Below are 17,931 nucleotides of genomic sequence, written 5' to 3'. Positions count from 1 at the left end.
ACTTGACTGCATTCGAGGTTGTTAAATTCTTTTAAAAAGGCCCCAAATATAGTTTGGCAGCTACGTATCTCACTTCATGTGCTTCAGTTTGCTCACTCTGCAAAAACGATTAATGTCTACCCGACCTCAAATCGTTTCTGTGACTCGAGGATGGATGAGCCATCCTGGCATGTTCGAGGAACAGCAAGGAGGCCACTGTAACTGGTGCAGAGTGAGTGAGGGGAGAATACTTGGAGAGGAAGCAATGAGGGGCCAGATAGTTCAGGGCTTTGCAGGCCGTGTTAGGGCCTTTGGCTTTTACACGCAGGGCAATCAGGAACTGTGGTAGGGAACAGTGTAGAGGACGGACATGATCGGAATTATCTTTTAGGGTGATCTGGCCCCTGTGGGAAGAACAAACTATAGGGGACAAGGGTAGGAGCAGGGTGACCTGTTAGGACGTTATTGCAGTAATCCAGATGAGTGGTGCTTTGAGCATTTTGTTGTGAAAAATTTCAAAGACGTACAAAAGTAGAAAGAATAGTATAGTAAATCCCATGTCTTCACTGCCCAGCTTTGACAGTTGTCAACTCATGGCCAATTTTGTTTAATTTATAGCTCTCACAATCCTCTTCCTTTGTTATTTTCAATAACAGCTTTATTGAGATATAATTCTCATACCATACACTTCACCCATTTAAAGTGTACAGTTCAGTGGTATTTTGTATATTCAGAGTTGTGCAGCCATCACCACTCTCTCATTCCAGAACATTTTCATGACTCCAAAAAACCACTTGCCTCCTTAGCTATCACCCCATTACCCCATCTCTCCTAGCTCTTAAGCATCCACCAATCTTTCTGTCTCTATGGATTTGCCTCTTCTGGACATTTCATATAAATGGAATCATACAGTATGTGGTCTTTTGTGAGTTGCTTTTTTCTTTTAGCGTTATGTTTGCAAGACTGGTCCCATCTTGTAGCATGTGAACGTACTAGATTTTGTTTACTCATCAGTTGATGGACATTTAGGTCATTTCCACGCTTTGGCTGGTGTGAATAATGCTGCTCTGAGCGTTTCTGTGTGCACATGTGTTTTTGTTTCTCTCAGATAGATACCTAGGAGTTCCCACATTATTTTGAAGCAAATTCCTGACACTGTATCATTTCACCTGTAAGTATTTCAGCATGCATCTCTAAGAAAGGATTAAGAAACAACCACAACACCACTATCACACTTAAAATAGTTAATTGCATAGTGTCATCAGATAGATTCTGGGATACATTACGACAGGATTTCCTGATGCATTAGATGTGAGCTGTGAGACATAGAGAGGAGTCAAGAGGGACTCTGAGGTTTTTGGCACAGTAGCTGGACATCAGCTAACAATAAGGAGGGCTGTGGGTGGAACTGGCTTTTGGGGCCTGTCAGGAGTGCAATTTTAAGGTTAGTTCTGAGAGCACTACCAAATATCCAAGTGGAGATGTTGAGTTTGCTATGTGTCTGGGGTTCAGGAAAGAGGTCTGATTTGGGGCATCATCAGCGTGAAGATGGGGGTTAAAGCTCTGAGGCTGAATGAACTCTGTACTGGAGTGACTGTAGGTAGAGAAGAGACCCCAGAACAGAGCCCTGGGGCACCACAACATTGTGGGGTGGGTTGGTGAGAAGGATCGAGTGAAAGGGTCTGAACAGGAGCAGCTAGTTAGGTGGGAGGAGAACCAATGATCTGGAAGCTCAGGGAAGGATCATTGGCTTCAGTGGAGCAGTAACAGTTTATTCAGCGTTAAAGCTGTCCTCTCTCAGCTCAGGCCTGCTCCTGCAAGCTTGTATTGGGATCGGCCTCCTCCTCCAGGTAGTCTTCCCTTCTTGGGCAGAATTTCAAAGGGCTCCAGGTCGACTTCTGTAGTTCATAAGAGAACGCAAACAGCCCACTTTCAGATTCCTCAGCACATGTCAGATACTAGGTATCCCCTCAGGCCCTCAGTTCCAGTGAACACTTACCAGGTTCTTTTTTTTCCCTTTTTTTCTTTTACACTTACCAGGTTCTGAGTGGTGTCCTTGAAGCCCCTCTTACTAGGTGGATTAATTTCCTAGAGCTTCTGTGACATGACCACAAGCCAAGTGGCTAAGACAATAGACCTTTATCCTCTCCCAGTTCTGGAGGCCAGAAGTCTAAAATCAAGGTGTCTTCAGGGCCTCGTTCCCTCTGCAGGCTCTAGGGGAGCATCCTTCCTGCCCCTTCCAGGTGCTGGGTGGCTCCAGGCCTTCCTTGGCTTGTGGCCATGTCATTCTAGTCTCTGTCATCACATGGCCTTCTCCGTGTCTGTTTCTCTTGTCTCTTATAAGGACACTTGTCATCGGGGGCACCTGGGTGGCTCAGTCGTTAAGCGTCTGCCTTCGGCTCAGGTCATGATCCCAGGGTCCTGGGATCGAGCCCCACATCGGGCTCCGTGCTCCGCAGGAAGCCTGCTTCTCCCTTTCCCACTCCCCTTGCTTGTGTTTCCTCTCTCGCTGTGTCTCTCTCTGTCAAATAAATAAATAAAATCTTTAAAAAAAAAGGACACTTGTCATTGGATTTAAGGCAACTCTGATCCAGGATGATCTTATCTCAAGATCCTTCACTTACACCTTCAGAAAAACCCCTTTTTCCATATAAGATCACATTCACCGGTTATGGGGCTCAGGATGTGGACATATCTTGCTGGGGTCATCATTCAGCAGACTACACGAGGTAAGGGGCCAACATCTTCACTCCTTCTTGGAGGTGTATGTAGCAGGTAGGAGTCACAGCATGCTGACACCTCCCTACAAAAATAATCCTCCCCGTAATTTCCCCCTCTCTTGTGAAATTCTTAACTTCAGTTTACAGCCTGGAGATAGGTCCTAGGCAGAGTTTATAACAAGTGCTGAACCATGGCCTTTCTGACCCCACGTATGGGCCTGCAACTCCCTTTGTAATGAGAGGATATGCCACCTTGTAGATTGAAAAGCCTGTTTTAGCTCCCTGTTACACTTGATAAAGTGCTCAGCATTCTGCTTAAAGTGTGGCCCCAGAACTGCTGCACAGACCACACTCCTTGTCCTGCAAGGTAAGAGAATTCTGCGAGGGTCTCGTGTGACAAGTCTGCTGCCTTTCTCTTCCAGACCCTGACTTGTTGGATGAGCAGGCCCCCCTGGAAGAGTCAGCCGTGTGAGATGGTGCAGCCCAGTGGCGGCCCGGCAGGGGACCAGGACGTGCTGGGTGAAGAGTCTTCTCTGGGGAAGCCAGCTATGCTCCACCTACCTTCTGAGCAGGGTACTCCTGAGAGCTTCCAACGCTGTCTGGAGGAGAATCAAGAGCTCCGAGGTGAGGAGGGCAGCAGGTGTGCCGAGCAAAACGTCAGAGGTCCCAGCCCTGTTGGTGGGGGAGGCTTCTTCCACTCATCTGTGCCTCTGTTTTTACTGGGTCTGAGGTGGGGGTGCACCTGAGAGCCAGCTAGTGATTCAAAGCCACCCTCCCTTTTTGTTTCAGGTGGGATTCCCTGGAAATGGACTCTGAGGTGTAGATTGACTTGCAGGAAGTTTATTTAGAGTTCTGTCAGGACCAACAATGGGGGAAGGAGAGGGACAGGGAAGGGGAGGACAGGGAGAAGCGGGAGCCGGCAAAGGGAGAAGCTGGACTGCAGTGCAGGCCGACCCTGCAGGTTGCTCTGGAGCTGGAGTGACCCTTCTGAGTTGTCCCAAGTCAGGCCAACTGTGGTGGGGCTTTTCTGTCTCCATCCTGATCGGTCCTTAAGGCCAACTATCCTGGGAGGGGCTGGCTATTCTGGGAGAGGCCCTGCGGCTCCTGGGAAGGGGGGGGGCTTGCCCGGCCCTGGGAAGGGGGCGTGGCCTGCCCTGCGACGGACCTGTGGGGGAAGGGCTGCTTTCGGAAAGGGGGGGTGCTTTCTGGTGCCTGTGGTGCGGGTGTGAGCGCGGCCACCGTGGCTCCCAGAACCATCCCATTTCTGTCTTCACCACGACCTCCCCCACCCACTCACCTGCCATGTCCTTGCTTGTATGGGGAGGGGGGCAGCTTCTTCAGCTCCCAGTGGCCTGCTCCATGCCTCTCAGGTGGTTGGCTGCCCTTGGCTGGCGCACATTTCTGCCCGCCCTGCGTGTGACGACACCGCGGCCCGCCCTCTCTGGCCTTGTAATCATGCTTAGACATCTAGGGGCTGTCCTGGCCACTGCATGGTGTTGAGCAGCATCCCTGGCCTCTACCCACTAGATGGCAATAGCACTCTTCCAGTTACGATAACCAACACTGTCCCTGAGGTCAAATGTCCTGCTGTGTTGGGGTCACATAGAGCTGGCAGCCAGGTTGGGGGAGGGGAGACAGCTCACCTTCCACAACTATGTGTGTGGCCTCTGCTGGTCCCCAGGAGGGTGCTCTGGCAAGAGGGACTTGGGGGAAGAGTGTGGCAGGCTGGCTGTAGAGGGATCACGGCACCACCAGCTTCCCGCCCAGGGAGCTCGGGCTTTAGTGGCAGGTGGAGACCTTGAAGCTGCACCCTCCACCTGTGCTGCGTGAGGCAGATGGCTGCTGTGTGTCAGGCCCTGGGTCACACTCCCAGGGCACTGAAGGTGTCTGCCCCCAGCGATGCTCAGGATTGTGCTTAAGGAGGAGGGCGCAGGGGAGAGGACATAGACTTTGCTTGGAATGTTTGGGGGGAAAACATGGAAGAGGTTGTGTGTACCTAGGGTAGGAGTCCATTTATGTGACATGTCCAGGAGAGGTGGATCCAGAGAGAGAAACAGATGAGTGGGTGCCAGAGGCTGAGGGTGATGGGAAAGTGATTGCAAGTGGGTTCAGGTTTCTTTTGGGGGGGGTGATGGAAATGTTCTGGAACTAGCTAGAGGTGATGGGTGCATAGCTTTGTGAATACGCAGAAACCACTGAATGACTGTGTACTTTAAATTAGTTAAAATGATAAATTTGATGTGATGTGAATTTTATCTCAATAAAAGGGGAACTTGCATATGAGTTGAGGCTTAGGGGGGGGGTTGGGCAGGATTGCAACAGGTGGAGGGTGGAGGTGGGTGAGGGAAGTATGCCTGAGCCAGGAGGCTCCTGTAGAAGGGCCACACTCAGCTTTGCTCCCCTGCAGGGGAGGAGTCACATGGGGACAGTAGAGTGCAGAACGAGTCTATGGAGCTGGGCTCAGAAGCCAGTGCAGTTCTAGTAAAAGAGTGCTCCGTCATCAGGGTTTTGACCAGAGAGTGACACGAAGCTACTGCCCGTTGCAATCTTACAGAGTTCTGTAGTTGCAAGAACCTTCGTGTGTCACCGAGCAGTTTTGTCACCCCTCCATGTTCTTCTGCTGCCCGGGGTATCCCTGGGTGTGGGGCTCTCCTTTCCTCAGCCTCTGCTGACTGCCTGGCCTTGGCACATGCTCGTCCTTCAGCCTCGTGAGCAGGGGACTAGCTGTTTCGTGACCACTCGCTGTGCCCAGATCCTGTGAGGTGGCTGTGGTTATCCCCGTTGAACATGCAGATGAGGACAGTGAGGCTCAGGGAGGCCAGTCCCTGGGCCACTCGAAGCCTTCTGGGCCTCCCAGGCTGCAGCCAGCCATGCCACAGGGCACTTTGCCCTGGTGGCCTTCCCTGAGTGTGCAGGTAGCTTCGGGTTTCCTGATTCTGAAGGTAATGACTTTGCGCCCCGGGGCGCAGGCAGGCACACCTTTGACCTGTGGCCAGAATACAAATGAGTTCGAGGAACTTACAGAGAAAGTGGCCTTTGGCACATACTTTTAAGCAAAGCTGATGTGTTTGGTATCTCTTTGGAGAAACTTAGGGTCTTTATCAGTAGCATAAATAATTTTGAAAGTGTTACGCAAAATAAGAGGAGGTGTTTCAAAGCCATCTCCACATGCGAGGCCGCACGGTACCACAGGGACGGCGCCGTGACGGCCCGGGAGGGGCTGGGAGGCCCCCTGCCAAGTCTCAGCTCTCGGCCATCTCCTCTGCCCCCAGATGCCATCCGGCAGAGCAACCAGATGCTTCGGGAGCGCTGCGAGGAGCTGCAGCGTTTCCAGGGCAGCCAGAGGAAGGAGAAGGAGTTCCTCATGCAGAAGTTCCAGGAAGCCAGGAAACTGGTAGAGAGACTGAACCTGGAGAAGCTCGACCTGAGGAGGCAGAGGGAGCAGGCCCTGCAGGAGGTGGAACATCTGAAGAGATGCCAGCAGGTAGCCAGAGGGGCTGGGCGGGCCCTTCCCCAGGAGCTGGGGAGCCAGGGGGTTCTGGAAACCACAGGGATGCCAGTGTTCCCCGAGGGAACCTGTGGTCACGGCTCCTCGAGAGCACCCTCAGGCTCGATGCTTCACTAGGAGGGCTCGCAGAACTCAGAAGAGCCGTACAACGGCTCCCGGTTACGGTTGTTACGGTCAATTACAGTGGAAGCACCCAGGTCAGAATCAGCAAGGACGCGAGGAGCGTAGGGCCGGGTCCAGGGGAGACCAGGCGTGAGCTTCCAGGTCCCTGGCCGGCGGAGGGGTGCGGCAGTGCCGTTTCTCCCGCAGCCTTGTGTGACAACCCGCACCGGGCACGGCCACCAGGGAAGCCTCCCTGAGTGGCGCTGTCCGGGGACTTCAGTGCGGGGTCGGTCCCGTGGGCCTGGAGCTCCCCGGGGGGGCTGAGCTCGGAAACTCAGTCTCTGCACCTGCACCGCCCCCCCCCACCCCCCACCCCCTACCCCCTACCCCAGGACGTGAAGCTGAGAGCTGCCACCCAGGGGCCCGCCAGGAATCCCACTGTGAGCAAAGACTGCCTGCCAGGGAGCTTGGGGATGAGTGTGCCAGGTTCCTGGGGCGGCCATGACAAGGGACCACAACACTGGGTGGCTGGAAGAAAGAGAAATGTATTGTCTCCCAGTTCTGGAGGCCAGAAGTCCAAGAGCAGAATATGGGCAGGGTTGGTGCGTTCTGGAGGGTCTGAGGGAGAACCTGTTCCAGGCTGCTTTCCCAGCCTCGGGTTGTGCCCGGGGTCCTTGGCCTCCTTTGGCTTGTAAACAAATCACTCCATGTCCCTCTCCGTTGTCTCATCACCTCCCTGGGTGTCTGTATGTCTCTCCTTCTCCTCTTATGAAGACACCAGTGTCTAAAGAGAAATACAGCTGGACGTTAGTTAAAGTGGTGAAAAGAGGTTTTATTTGGTAATTACTGACAGCAGGGGAAAGAGCTGAGCTCCATTGTGACTTGCAGAGGTGCCTGGAATTTTCCAGAGGGAGGGAGGAGGAGGAGGAGGGGCTCAAGGGAAAACTCACAAAGGGTCTGTCAGTGGAAATGCGGGAGGCGAGCTGGCAGTTACGGAAGTTAGCCTTCTCTCCTGCACAGGGACTGGGATTCTGAGGCCCTAGTCTTCATGAGGATTCCTGTTCAAGGGAATGGTTCTCAGGTCCTTGAGAAAGACTCTCCTGGGTTGTAGGAGGTACGTGGACATTTCAAAGGGATGGAGGAAGGGTTCACAATTGGGAGCCCTTTTACCAAATGCTCTAAGGAAGGGAGGCAGGAACAGTGTTCCGGTGTTGGCTGGAACAGTCAAATTTGGCAGCATTGAACTTTCCTAGGTAGGCATGCCAGTGGGTGGCTGGGTCTCCCAGGATGCGGCCCTTTGCTGCTAGAATCTGTGTTCAAGTTTGGTCAGGTCGCTGAGTGCAGGGGTTTGGATGGAGTCAAAGTCATTTTGTGCTGATTTCGTTTGTAGTTCTCCACAGTCATTGGATCTCCTACTGCCTCCTCTTCTAGCATGACTTGATCATAACTTGATCGCATCTGCAAAGCCCCTGTCTCCACATTAGGTCCCGTCCACAGGTACTGGGGGTTAGGATGTGGACATATCTTTTGGGGGCCACCATTCAACCCATCCCAATCTTGAACAGGTAGACTCAGTGCTCTTTGCTAAATGCCTTCAGAGCATCTGTCCGTGCGGCCCTGGGGGCTCCTCTCCGCTTGGCCTGGCTCATGTGATGGGATGCTGGTCGCACAAGCTGACAAGTCCAATAGCAGTGGGTATCGGAGTGGACATGGCTTCATGTTGAAAAACTTTGAAAAACTATTCAGCATTTTTTCTTCAGGTTGCCCCCGACTCAGCAGCCTCACCGCAGGTGCGCATCTGAGAGCAGCTCTTCTTCGTTCACTGGAGAAGCCAGTAGAACCATAGGCTGGAAGTTTTTTAACAGCTTTACTGAGATAAAATTCACATACTGTAAAATTCACCCTTTTACAGTATCTGTGGCTTTTTATTATATTCGTAGACTTGTGTAACCATTACCACTCTCTGGTTCCAAAACATTTTCACCTCCCCCCCCCGCAAGAAGCCCCATCTTCATTAGCCATCAGTCTGCATCCTTTCCCTCAGCTCCTGGCACTCTCCAGTCTGCTTTCTGTCTGTGGGTTTGCCTGTTCTGGACATTTCATACAAATGGGGAATCATACACTATGTGCCCCTCACATCTGGCTCCTCTCACCCAGCATACATATTTTTGAGGTTCATCCATGTTGTAGCATGTATGAGCACGTGATTCCCTTTTATGGCTGAGTGATACTCCGGTGTGTGGAAGTAGCACATTTCACTTATCTGTTCATCAGTTGATGGACATTTAGGTCATTTCCACTCTTCAGCTGTTGTGAGTAATGCTGCTATGTATTTCTTTTTTTTAAGTTTAATTTATTTAAGTAATCTCTACACCCAGTGTGGGGCTCAAACTCATGACCCCAAGATCAAGATTCACATACCTCTCCGACTGAGCCAGCCAGGTGCCCCCAGTTAATGCTGCTATGAAAATTTGTGTGTGGACCTGTGTTTTTGTTATCAGGTAGATACCTAGGAGTTCCCCTGTTAATTTGAAACAAATTCTAGACACTGTAAATATCGTCTGTAAATATTTCAGTGCGCATCTCTAAGAAAGGGCTTAAAAAAGACATAACCTGATACCACTCTCCCACCTGAAATAGTTAACATTAATTGTTTAGTGTCATCAAATCTTTTAGTGCCATCAAATAGACACAATATATTTTGACAGGATTTCCTGATGTGTTAGATGTGAGCTGTGAGACACAGAGAGGAGTCAAGAGGAACTCCGAGGTTTTTGTCCTGGTAGCTGGAAGATGGATTTGCCATCAGCTGACAAGAAGGAGGGCTCTGGGTGGAACTGGCTTTTGGGGGCTCTCAGGCATGCAGTTTTGAGAGTGCGGGTAAATATCCAAGAAGACATGTTGATGTGACAGGCCAGGTGGTGGGGGGTATTTGCACTGTTCAGTGGGGAGACCTTCGCTGAGGTGCGTTCTAGTCAGGACCAGAACACAGTGAAGGGCTGAGCCACATGGGGTATTTGGGGAAAGCATGTTTTAGAGGAGGGGAGAGCATGTGCAAAGGTCCTGAGGCAGGGACATGCCTGTCATTTTCAGGGAACACCAAAGAGACAAAGATGGCTGAAGCTGTGTAGAAGCGGCTAAGGAGTGGGCAGGGAGAGTCAAGGTAGGGGCTGGTTATGTGGGCTTAGTAGGGCCAGTGGAAGGATTGGGGCTTTGACCCAAGTGTCACAGGGACCGTAGGGGCTGCTGTGGTAGTGTGAGGCATTATCTGGTTTCCTGTAGACTGTAGAGTATAGGGGGGGTGTTATGAGGTTGAATTGTGTCCCCCCAAAAGAAATGTCCACATCCTAAACTCTGTATCTCCGAATGTGATCTTATTTGGAAATAGGGTCTTTGCAGAAGTAATAAAGTTAAGATGTGGTTATACTGGATTAGGATGGGTCTAAATCCAATGATTGCTGTCTTTATCAGAAGAGAAACAGATACCAAAACATCCAGGGAAGACGGCCATGTGATGATGGAGGCAGAGATTGGGGTGATGCGTTTACGAGCCGAGGAGCGCCAGATTTCCCCCAGGCTCCTCAGAAGGCACCGACCCTGCCCACGCCTTGCTCTCGGACTTCTGGCCTCCAGAACCGGGAGGCAGTACATTACTGTTGTCTTAAGCTCCCCACTTTGTGATTCCTTCTAGAAGACCCAGGAAACCTGTAGGAACAGGTGCAGGAGTGGAGGAGGAGCCCAGGTGGAAGTAACTGCAGCCCTGGCGAGGGCCTCTGACCAGAGTGGGCCCTGGCCCACGGGGTCTGCTGACAGGCATAGATGATGTGGAGGTATGGGGCAGGTAGCTGGATAGCTAAGCCGGGGCTCCCGAGAAGAGTCTGTCGTGGAGGTGTGAATTTGGAAGCCATTGGCCTGCGGGGTTACAGCAGGCCTGGAGACCAGACCCGCGCGTGGAGATGTAGAGGAGAAGGGAAGTAGTGGCGGGTATGGTGTGTGCATGTGCACAGGAAGCCGGGGCAGGGGCGTGGAGCAGGGGAGTGGCGGTTGCTGTGGGGGGTCCGGCTGTGAAGTACTGAGGCACCGAGCCTAAGGTCACAGGGGACTTGGTCTGGACACCTGGAGAAGGGAGGCTGGGCATCAGGGGATTCGGACAACTCTTGAGTTTTGTCACGGGTAGAGAGGCCTTCTGGAAAGTGGCAGTCCATCTCATCTCTCCTGGTGGCCTTGGCTTATGGAGGGGAGCGTGTATTTTGACACTATCTTTAGGTCTAACCTCCCTGAGCATCTGCTGGGCTCAGTCCTCATGGCCTGCTCGTCAGCCTCGTGGGACTCGAGGCAACTCTGTGCCCCTGTGTCTGCAGGGATGAGGAGGGGTTTGGGAATGTGGGGTCATGGGACAGTTGCCTGGCTGGGGCTTGGGAAGCTTCCAGAGGTGAGCGGTGAGGTGAGTGGTGGTGCTGGGGGCAGGAGAGAAGCCCTCCGGTGACATGTCTTAGTCCCTGCCCTCTGCCCTGGGACTTGGGGATGCCAGGGGTGGGCAGCCGGCAAAAAAGTGTTACTGACAGGAAGTGGCTTTTTTTCATGCAGCAGATGGCTGAGGACAAGGCCTCTGTGAAAGCCCAGGTGACATCCTTGCTGGGGGAGCTCCAAGAGAGCCAGAGTCGTTTGGAGGCCGCCACCAAGGAGCGGCAGGCTTTGGAGGGCAGGTGAGTGGGAAGGGAAAGCCCTCTGGGGGCTGCCGTTCAGGTACTTGGGGAGAGTGAGGCGCCTTAGGAGCCCCTGGAGGGTTCCTCTGTGAGAGGTCAGCTGTGGTGATCGCAGGAAAGGGCTTCCCGCCTCCCAGAGGGAAGCAGGTGCTCTGCATAAAGCACCCTGTTGTGCGAACAGTCCAGGCCCAGGGACCACCCTCAGTAGGCAAACTATCAGGCTCTTTTCTGGAAAGTGGGGTTCCCGTAAGTGGGATGATTGGGTCAGAGGGCACAGATGTTTCCTGGGCTCTCAGGCCGCCAGGCTGCTGCCCTGCAGGGAGCAAGGTGGGTGCAGCTCTGCTGGTGCGTTGGGCGGCGTCACGGCTGCCTTCCAGCCTCAGGAGGGCAGGAGGGGCGCGGGCAGGAGCTCGCCGCCGTCGGCGATACGCGAGACCGTGTGGACGTGCTTCCGTCTAGAGAACAGAGTGTGAGGAAAGGCATCGCTTTGGCCTCGGGCTCGTCGCGCTCTCCTGTTTTCCCCCGTGTACTCTTCTGTGCCTCCAGCTTTCTAAAACCACGTGCACCATTTTTAGGACAATTTGGTGTCTTTTTTGCCTGTCTTTTTCTGTGTACATGAAAGAAACGGCTGGAGGCAACTTTGGTCGGTTCCGACCGTGCGCGGACGTTTACGTGGGCAGCTGGGCTCTTGGGCAGTGTCCTTTTGTGCCCGTTGCCCTGGGGGTCGGCCATGGAAATGCTGAGCTGGACGGCTCAGGCACAGAAGCCTTGCTTGCATCTCAGGGCATTCAGTGTGGCCATTGGAAGAGCTTCCTACGTCATACACATGGAGGCCCCCTGAGCCTTGGGCCTGTCCTGTTCCAGGGCCCCGGGCAGGCGGCAGTCCCATCTGGTGATGACGACGTCAGATCACAGATGGAGATGTGCTCAGTGTATTCGGACAGGTGCGGAGAAACAGCGAGACCAGTGACCATCCCCAGCGGCTTCCGCCCCCCAGAAGCAGCCACCGTCACCCTTGCGGTGGGGACCATGCAAGGCCTTGGGCCAGCAGGATGACACGGCTGGAGCCTGGGCCTGGAGATCTGGGGAGCTGTGGGGAGATAGGAGAGCGGAGTTCGGAGACTGGGGGCTGTGGGGCGATATGGCTCATAGCGGGGGGGGCGGGGCAGCCATTGCCGTCACCCAGCCAGGCGGGTGGGAGGCTCCTCTTCCAGGTGTGTGCATTTGGGACTGCAGCTGAGCCCTTGAGATGGGTCAGCTGCCTTCCTGCCGCTTCTAGAACAGGGACTGGGAGGGAAAGAGCCGCCCCCAAGCTGGCTCTCTGTGGTTGTCCCATGAGTGGTAACAGCGCTTCCACCCTGACAGCCGACAGCCTCCTCCTCTCTCACATGGAAGTGGCTCTGTGTCCGGCCCTGTGCCCACGCTCTCCCCGCAGACCGCAGAGCTCCTAGCGCCGCCCTGCCGCCGGCTTCCACCTTCCTCCTGCTCAGTGCGGCGGGGATCCTGTGAGCGCCCCGGCAGCCCCCTCCCCGTTCTGCGGGGGCCCTACCGTGACCGCCCCCTTCCCCCGTGCCAGGGCCCGGGCTGCCAGCGAGCAGGCCCGGCAGCTGGAGAGTGAGCGGGAGGCGCTGCAGCAGCAGCACAGCGTGCAGGTGGACCAGCTGCGCATGCAGAGCCAGAGCGTGGAGGCGGCCCTGCGCATGGAGCGCCAGGCTGCCTCGGAGGAGAAGTGAGTGGCTTTGTGCCCGCAGGAGGGACAGAGACCAGAGGGCAATCAGTGACTTTCTAGCTGTCAGGGAGCCCTTCCACGGACTGTCCCTGAGCCTGATCACACCTAGATGATCCATCTTTGATAACGTGTGCTCTCCACATGTTGACAGCATCCGGTCCCGGACCCTGCATTGCTTTCGTTGGCATGCCTTTGAGTCTCCTTTATTTATTTACTTATTTATTTATTTATTTTAAAAAGATTATTTATTTATTTGAAACAGAGAGAGAGAGAGCACGAGCAGGGGAAGAGGGAGAAGGAGGCTCCCTGTGGAGCAGGGAGCCCAATGTGGGGCTCGATCCCAGGACCCTGGGACCATGATCTGAGCCGAAGGCAGATGCTTAACTGCTGAGCCACCCAGGCGCCCCAAGTCTCCTTTCATTTAGAACAGTTCTCCTGTCTGTTTTTCATGAAGTTGACTTTTTTGAAGAGCACAGGAGAGTCCCATACTATTATAAACATTCTTATTTTTAAACATGTTAGCCTTAAGAAAAAGGGTGCTAACCATGTAGTGAAGCCTGCCTTAGAGCTGATGGCCTTTAGGGCACAAATGCCCCCTGGAAGCCCCCTTCTGGTCTGTGGACATGACAAGAACGAAGAGGGTGGGGCTGGAGCAGGACAAGGAAGTTTCTCCAGCAAAGGCTCCTTTTCCTCAGGCGGAAGCTGGCCCAGCTGCAGGTAGCCTATCACCAGCTCTTCCAAGAGTATGACAATCACATCAAGAGCAGCATGGTGAGCAGTGAGCGAAACCGAGTGAGTATGGTGGGCATGTACTTGGGACTGTCTAGGACTGACTTGCCTTGGTTCCTCTCCCTGCAGCCTAGAAACAGAAGAGCATGGGGCCTGCTTCCCCAAATTTACCACTATGGGAGCTTGGGTTCTTATATGAAGACTTGACAGAATGGGATTTGGGGAGGGATACTTGACTTGTCCTAGAGCTTTGTCAGGGTCGCAGTGTGACAGCTCAGGGCAGGATGTGGGATCCTTGGGCTGTGCTGCTTGTGGCCTGCAATCGACTAGGCTGGGCCTCTGGATGCTCCCTCTGTGGGCTGGGAACATGCTTGTCTCCACGGCCAGTCCCTTCTGCCAGCCCGGCTCCTGGCTCTGACTTCTCAGAGCCAAGGTAAGGCCCAGAACGCTTCTATCGCACTGTTGAAGGTGGCTGTGAGCCCTCTTTTGGTTTGTTCTCATCAGACCTGTACTGGGTGCAGTTTCTAGTGATCACATTTTAAGAAGGATGCTGTCAAACACGAGCGTACCCAGAGGAGACTTGTAAGGGTGGGGTGTTAGTGCGGGAGCAGCTCAGCATGGAGGTGACAGCCTCAGAAGGAAGTATGGCCCTGTCCCTTGACACGTTGGAGGCGGGCTGTCTGGCTGGGGAATCTGGGAAAGGAGTGTTGGCCTGGGTGGGAAGTTGTGCCCCATGACCCCAGAGGTCCCCTCCACCCTCTGCCTTTCCTGTGTCCTGCCTGCGCTGACAGCCTGTGGTTGGCGTCACCTGGCCCTGGCCAGCCAGGGCCTGTCTTTCATTGCTTTCGGTTCTTCTCACCTGGAGTAGCAGCTCACCCTGGGCCAGCTTGAGCTCCCTCAGTACCCCCTTGCCCATTTCTAGGGAATGCAGCTGGAGGATCTCAAGCAGCAGCTCCAGCAGGCCGAGGAGGCCCTGGTGGCCAAACAGGAAGTGATTGACAAGCTGAAGGAAGAGGCTGAGCAGCACAAGATTGTGATGGAGACCGTCCCGGTGCTGAAGGCTCAGGTGAGGGCGCTCCTCTGTCACCCGCTGGCCCCGGAACCTGACGCGTCTCTGGCGTCAGTTTGCGGTGGCTTCTTGGAAGCCCTTGGAGCCCCCTGGGCTGTTCCCTGACCTCTCAGTGCACTTGGGGCTGACTTTCTCTGTGCCATGGGCTCTGGGAGGGCAGGGCTCTCCCTCGTCCCCCAGCATGGAGTGTCCAATGAATGGCCAACAGTTGGCGGGCGTGCCCCTGTCTTGGCTTTGTTTGCCAGGCGGATATCTACAAGGCCGACTTCCAGGCCGAGAGGCAGGCCCGGGAGCAACTGGCAGAGAAGAAGGAGTTCCTGCAGGAGCAGCTGGAGCAGCTGCAGAGGGAATACAGCAGGCTGAAGGCCAGCTGTCAGGAGTCGGCCAGGTGGGCCTCGGGGTCCGTCCCCACGAGGAGCGGGTCTCTGGTAGTGACCGCACGGGTCTGTCGGGCTACGAGCTGGCCCTCCCTCTCCCGTCCCCCTGCCCTGTCCTTCCACTGGCTCCGTGTGCTCTGGCTGATTGGACGGTTTCTCTTCTCCAAGGATTGAAGATCTGAGGAAGCGGCACGTGGAAGTCTCCCAGGCCCCCTTACCCCCTACCCCAGGTGAGTGAGCTATAGGAGGAGGGCTGGAGAGGGCAGGGTGTTAGAGAAAGTGCCATCTCAACTCCCCAGAGCTGCTCTCCTGAGTGTAGTACCCCCTCTGGGGGGAGAGGGGGGCAGAGGGGAGGAGCTAGTGGTGGTGACCCCAATGGTCGGACCGGACAGTCCTATCAAGTCTCAGTACTTTCTGCCGCCTCCCCTCTTTCTCCAGCTCACCCCTCCTTTCACCTGGCCCTGCCCAACCAGAGGAGAAGCCCCCCCGAGGAGCCGCCTGACTTCTGTTGCCCCAAGTGCCAGTATCAGGCTCCTGATATGGACACCCTGCAGATACATGTCATGGAGTGCATCGAGTAGGGGCTGCCTGCGGGGGACCAGCCTGCCTGCTCCCGCCTTACGGGCTGGGTGACAGAACGGGCCACTTCTGTGAGCCCCACGAGCTAGCTCTAGGACCTTACGCTTCAGCTCCCCCATCTGTTGGTTTGCCTCTGTTAGGGTACATGGAACCCGCTAGGCCTGATGCTCTGCCCTTCTTGTTTGTGCCGTCTGCTTGAACCGCTTGCCTCTGGGGCTCCCTTGCTTTCCACCTGCACGGGCGAAGTCAAGAATCGAGGCCAGGGCTCCCCCAGAACTTCTCGAGCCAACACAGGCAGAAGCCTTTCCTCGCACACGAGCTCCCACGCGCCGTGGCGCCAGGGCCCTCGTGGGCCGTGTGGTATTCCGCCAGTAGACGTTGTTGCCACTCTTGTGTTGTCACAAAGCGAACGTCCTTGTGCATCACTTATGTGTATCTCTGGGTCGGATTCTTAGAAGCTGCACCACTGAGCAGCTGCAGACGGGTTAGATGGGCCAGTACGTTGTCCCTGCTTCCTCAGAGCCTTGCCCACAGGAGGGGTGTCCAGCCTGTGGGCTTTGCCATCTGTCAGGCATGTGTTTCTCTATTCAGAGTGAGCCTGAAGGATCTTTTCCAATTCTGCTTAATGGCTTGTTTGTATTTTCTGCTCATTTTTCTGTTGGGCTGTTAGTCTTTTGTTCCTCGGTGTGTTTGAGCTCTTTGGTCATTAGTGGGATCGGCTCTTGTGTATGATAGAAATTGCAAGTATCTTCTTTTACTCTGACTTGGACTTGAAGTTGGTTATCTAGGCGTGGCCACGCTTCTCCACCTTTCCTTCACTGCTTTGGGTTTACCATGGTTGTGACCGGCTCGTGGCTTGACGGGGAGACGCTTCCCACATGTACACTTGCCGTTTCCTTTTCCTAACACCACAGCATGCCGTTGTCCTCCCTGAGCATGTTGCTGCCTAGCGTGAGCGGTGGTGACTGTGTTTGATCACGTTCCAGAAGCTTGTGATGCTGTTCCCCGCACCAGCCCCATATGCCCCAGCCTTTTGAAGGGAAGCCACTTGGTGATGATTGGCAGGTTATGAACACTAGAGGGCTCCTTACTGTTGTTTTGCAAGATTCTGGATGTTTCCTTGATGTCAAAGCCAAGGGCATTAAGCCTGTGATTGTCAGAAAAGGATGTTGGAAGCAGAGGAAGAATGCCCCAGCCTCCCCTGGCCCTCCTCCATCTTCCCCTGGTTGGGAACAGGATGTCGCTGAAGACAGCCCGGCTGGCAGCCTGCTGTGAAGACGAGCCTGGGCGGGGGGCTTGCCTGGCATGTATAGGAGCGGGAGCCCCTTCTCCATTTCCTGGAGCCCAGATGTCTAATTGCAGATGATCGTCCTTTGGGAAGATGTTAAAGGCACAAACAGGCTCCCCACTTCTGGGTGCTGCATCCCAATCCTGATCCTGTAGTTTTTCTGTAAGAGCACTTTTAGTTTTGGGGGGATGTATGAATTTCCCACGGCCACTGTAACAAATGATCAACTTGGTGGCTTAAAACAACAGGAATTCATTCTTTCATGGTTCTTTTTTTTTTTTTTTTTTTTTTTAAGATTTTATTTATTTATTTGAGAGAGAGAATGAGAGAGAGAGAGATCATGAAAGGGGCGAGGGTCAGAGGGAGAAGCAGACTCCCTGCCGAGCAGGGAGCCCGATGCGGGACTCGATCCTGGGACTCCAGGATCATGACCTGAGCCGAAGGCAGTCGCTTAACCAACTGAGCCACCCAGGTGCCCTCTTTCATGGTTCTGAAATCAGGGTGGCAGGGTTGGTTTCTTCTGGAGGCACTGAGGGAAAATCAGTTCCAGGCCTTTCTCCCAGCCTCTGGTGGTGGCCCTTGGTGTTCTTGGCTCCATTCTCTGCCACCCCATTCTCTGCCTCCGTGGTTACACGGCCTCTTCTTCCTGACTGTGTCTTCTCTTCAAGTCTCTTACAAGAACACCAGTCACTGGATTTAGGGCCCACCTACATCGTCCCGGACGAGCTCATTTTGAGATCTTTATCTTCATTACATCCGCAAAGACTCTTTTTCCAACTCAGGTCATTTTTTTTTTTTTTTTGGCAGAGAGAGAGAGCACAAGCATGCGGAGAAGCAGGCTCCCTGCCGAGCAGGGAGCCCGATGCGGGGCTTGATCCCAAGACCCTGGGATCATGACCTGAGCCGAAGGCAGTTGCTTAACCAACTGAGCCACTCAGGTGCCCCTCCAACTCAGGTCATAATCACAAATTCTGGGCATGAGGACGTGCCTGTATCTTCTGGGCCACCATTCAGCCCAGCACAGGGCTATCTTCTGGAGTGCACAGACTAGGAGAAATGCGGGTGAAGACCGGTGTCTCCAGGACACTGGGCGCTCTGTGGGAAGGAAAGCTGGTTTGGTGGGGGGACAGGCCCTTGCAGGCATG

General features: G+C 54.2%; 1 protein-coding gene across 1 annotated transcript; it reads left to right on the top strand.

Moving 5' to 3' along the window:
• Positions 1-2,671: 2,671 nt before the first annotated feature.
• Positions 2,672-17,063, top strand: IKBKG (inhibitor of nuclear factor kappa B kinase regulatory subunit gamma). The gene is made up of 10 exons (XM_044911988.1): positions 2,672-2,708; positions 3,122-3,323; positions 5,972-6,183; positions 10,897-11,015; positions 12,592-12,744; positions 13,440-13,536; positions 14,396-14,539; positions 14,788-14,930; positions 15,088-15,149; positions 15,358-17,063. Exons 2-10 carry the CDS (start codon positions 3,137-3,139, stop codon positions 15,498-15,500), a joined length of 1,260 nt encoding a protein of 419 aa, XP_044767923.1. The 5' UTR covers positions 2,672-2,708; positions 3,122-3,136; the 3' UTR covers positions 15,501-17,063.
• Positions 17,064-17,931: the final 868 nt, after the last annotated feature.

Source organism: Neomonachus schauinslandi, chromosome X (genome assembly GCF_002201575.2).
Source record: "Neomonachus schauinslandi chromosome X, ASM220157v2, whole genome shotgun sequence".
Lineage (NCBI taxonomy): Eukaryota > Metazoa > Chordata > Mammalia > Carnivora > Phocidae > Neomonachus > Neomonachus schauinslandi.
This window is presented reverse-complemented; position numbering and strand designations above follow the sequence as displayed.

Bases quoted from the DNA above. Each gene is read 5' to 3' on its own strand.
- IKBKG (XM_044911988.1), top strand. From the start codon at position 3,137: ATGAGCAGGCCCCCCTGGAAGAGTCAGCCGTGTGAGATGGTGCAGCCC. The intron at 3,324-5,971 runs GTGAGGAGGGCA...CTCTGCCCCCAG, and splicing joins GGAGAATCAAGAGCTCCGAG to ATGCCATCCGGCAGAGCAAC. The intron at 11,016-12,591 runs GTGAGTGGGAAG...CCCCCGTGCCAG, and splicing joins CGGCAGGCTTTGGAGGGCAG to GGCCCGGGCTGCCAGCGAGC.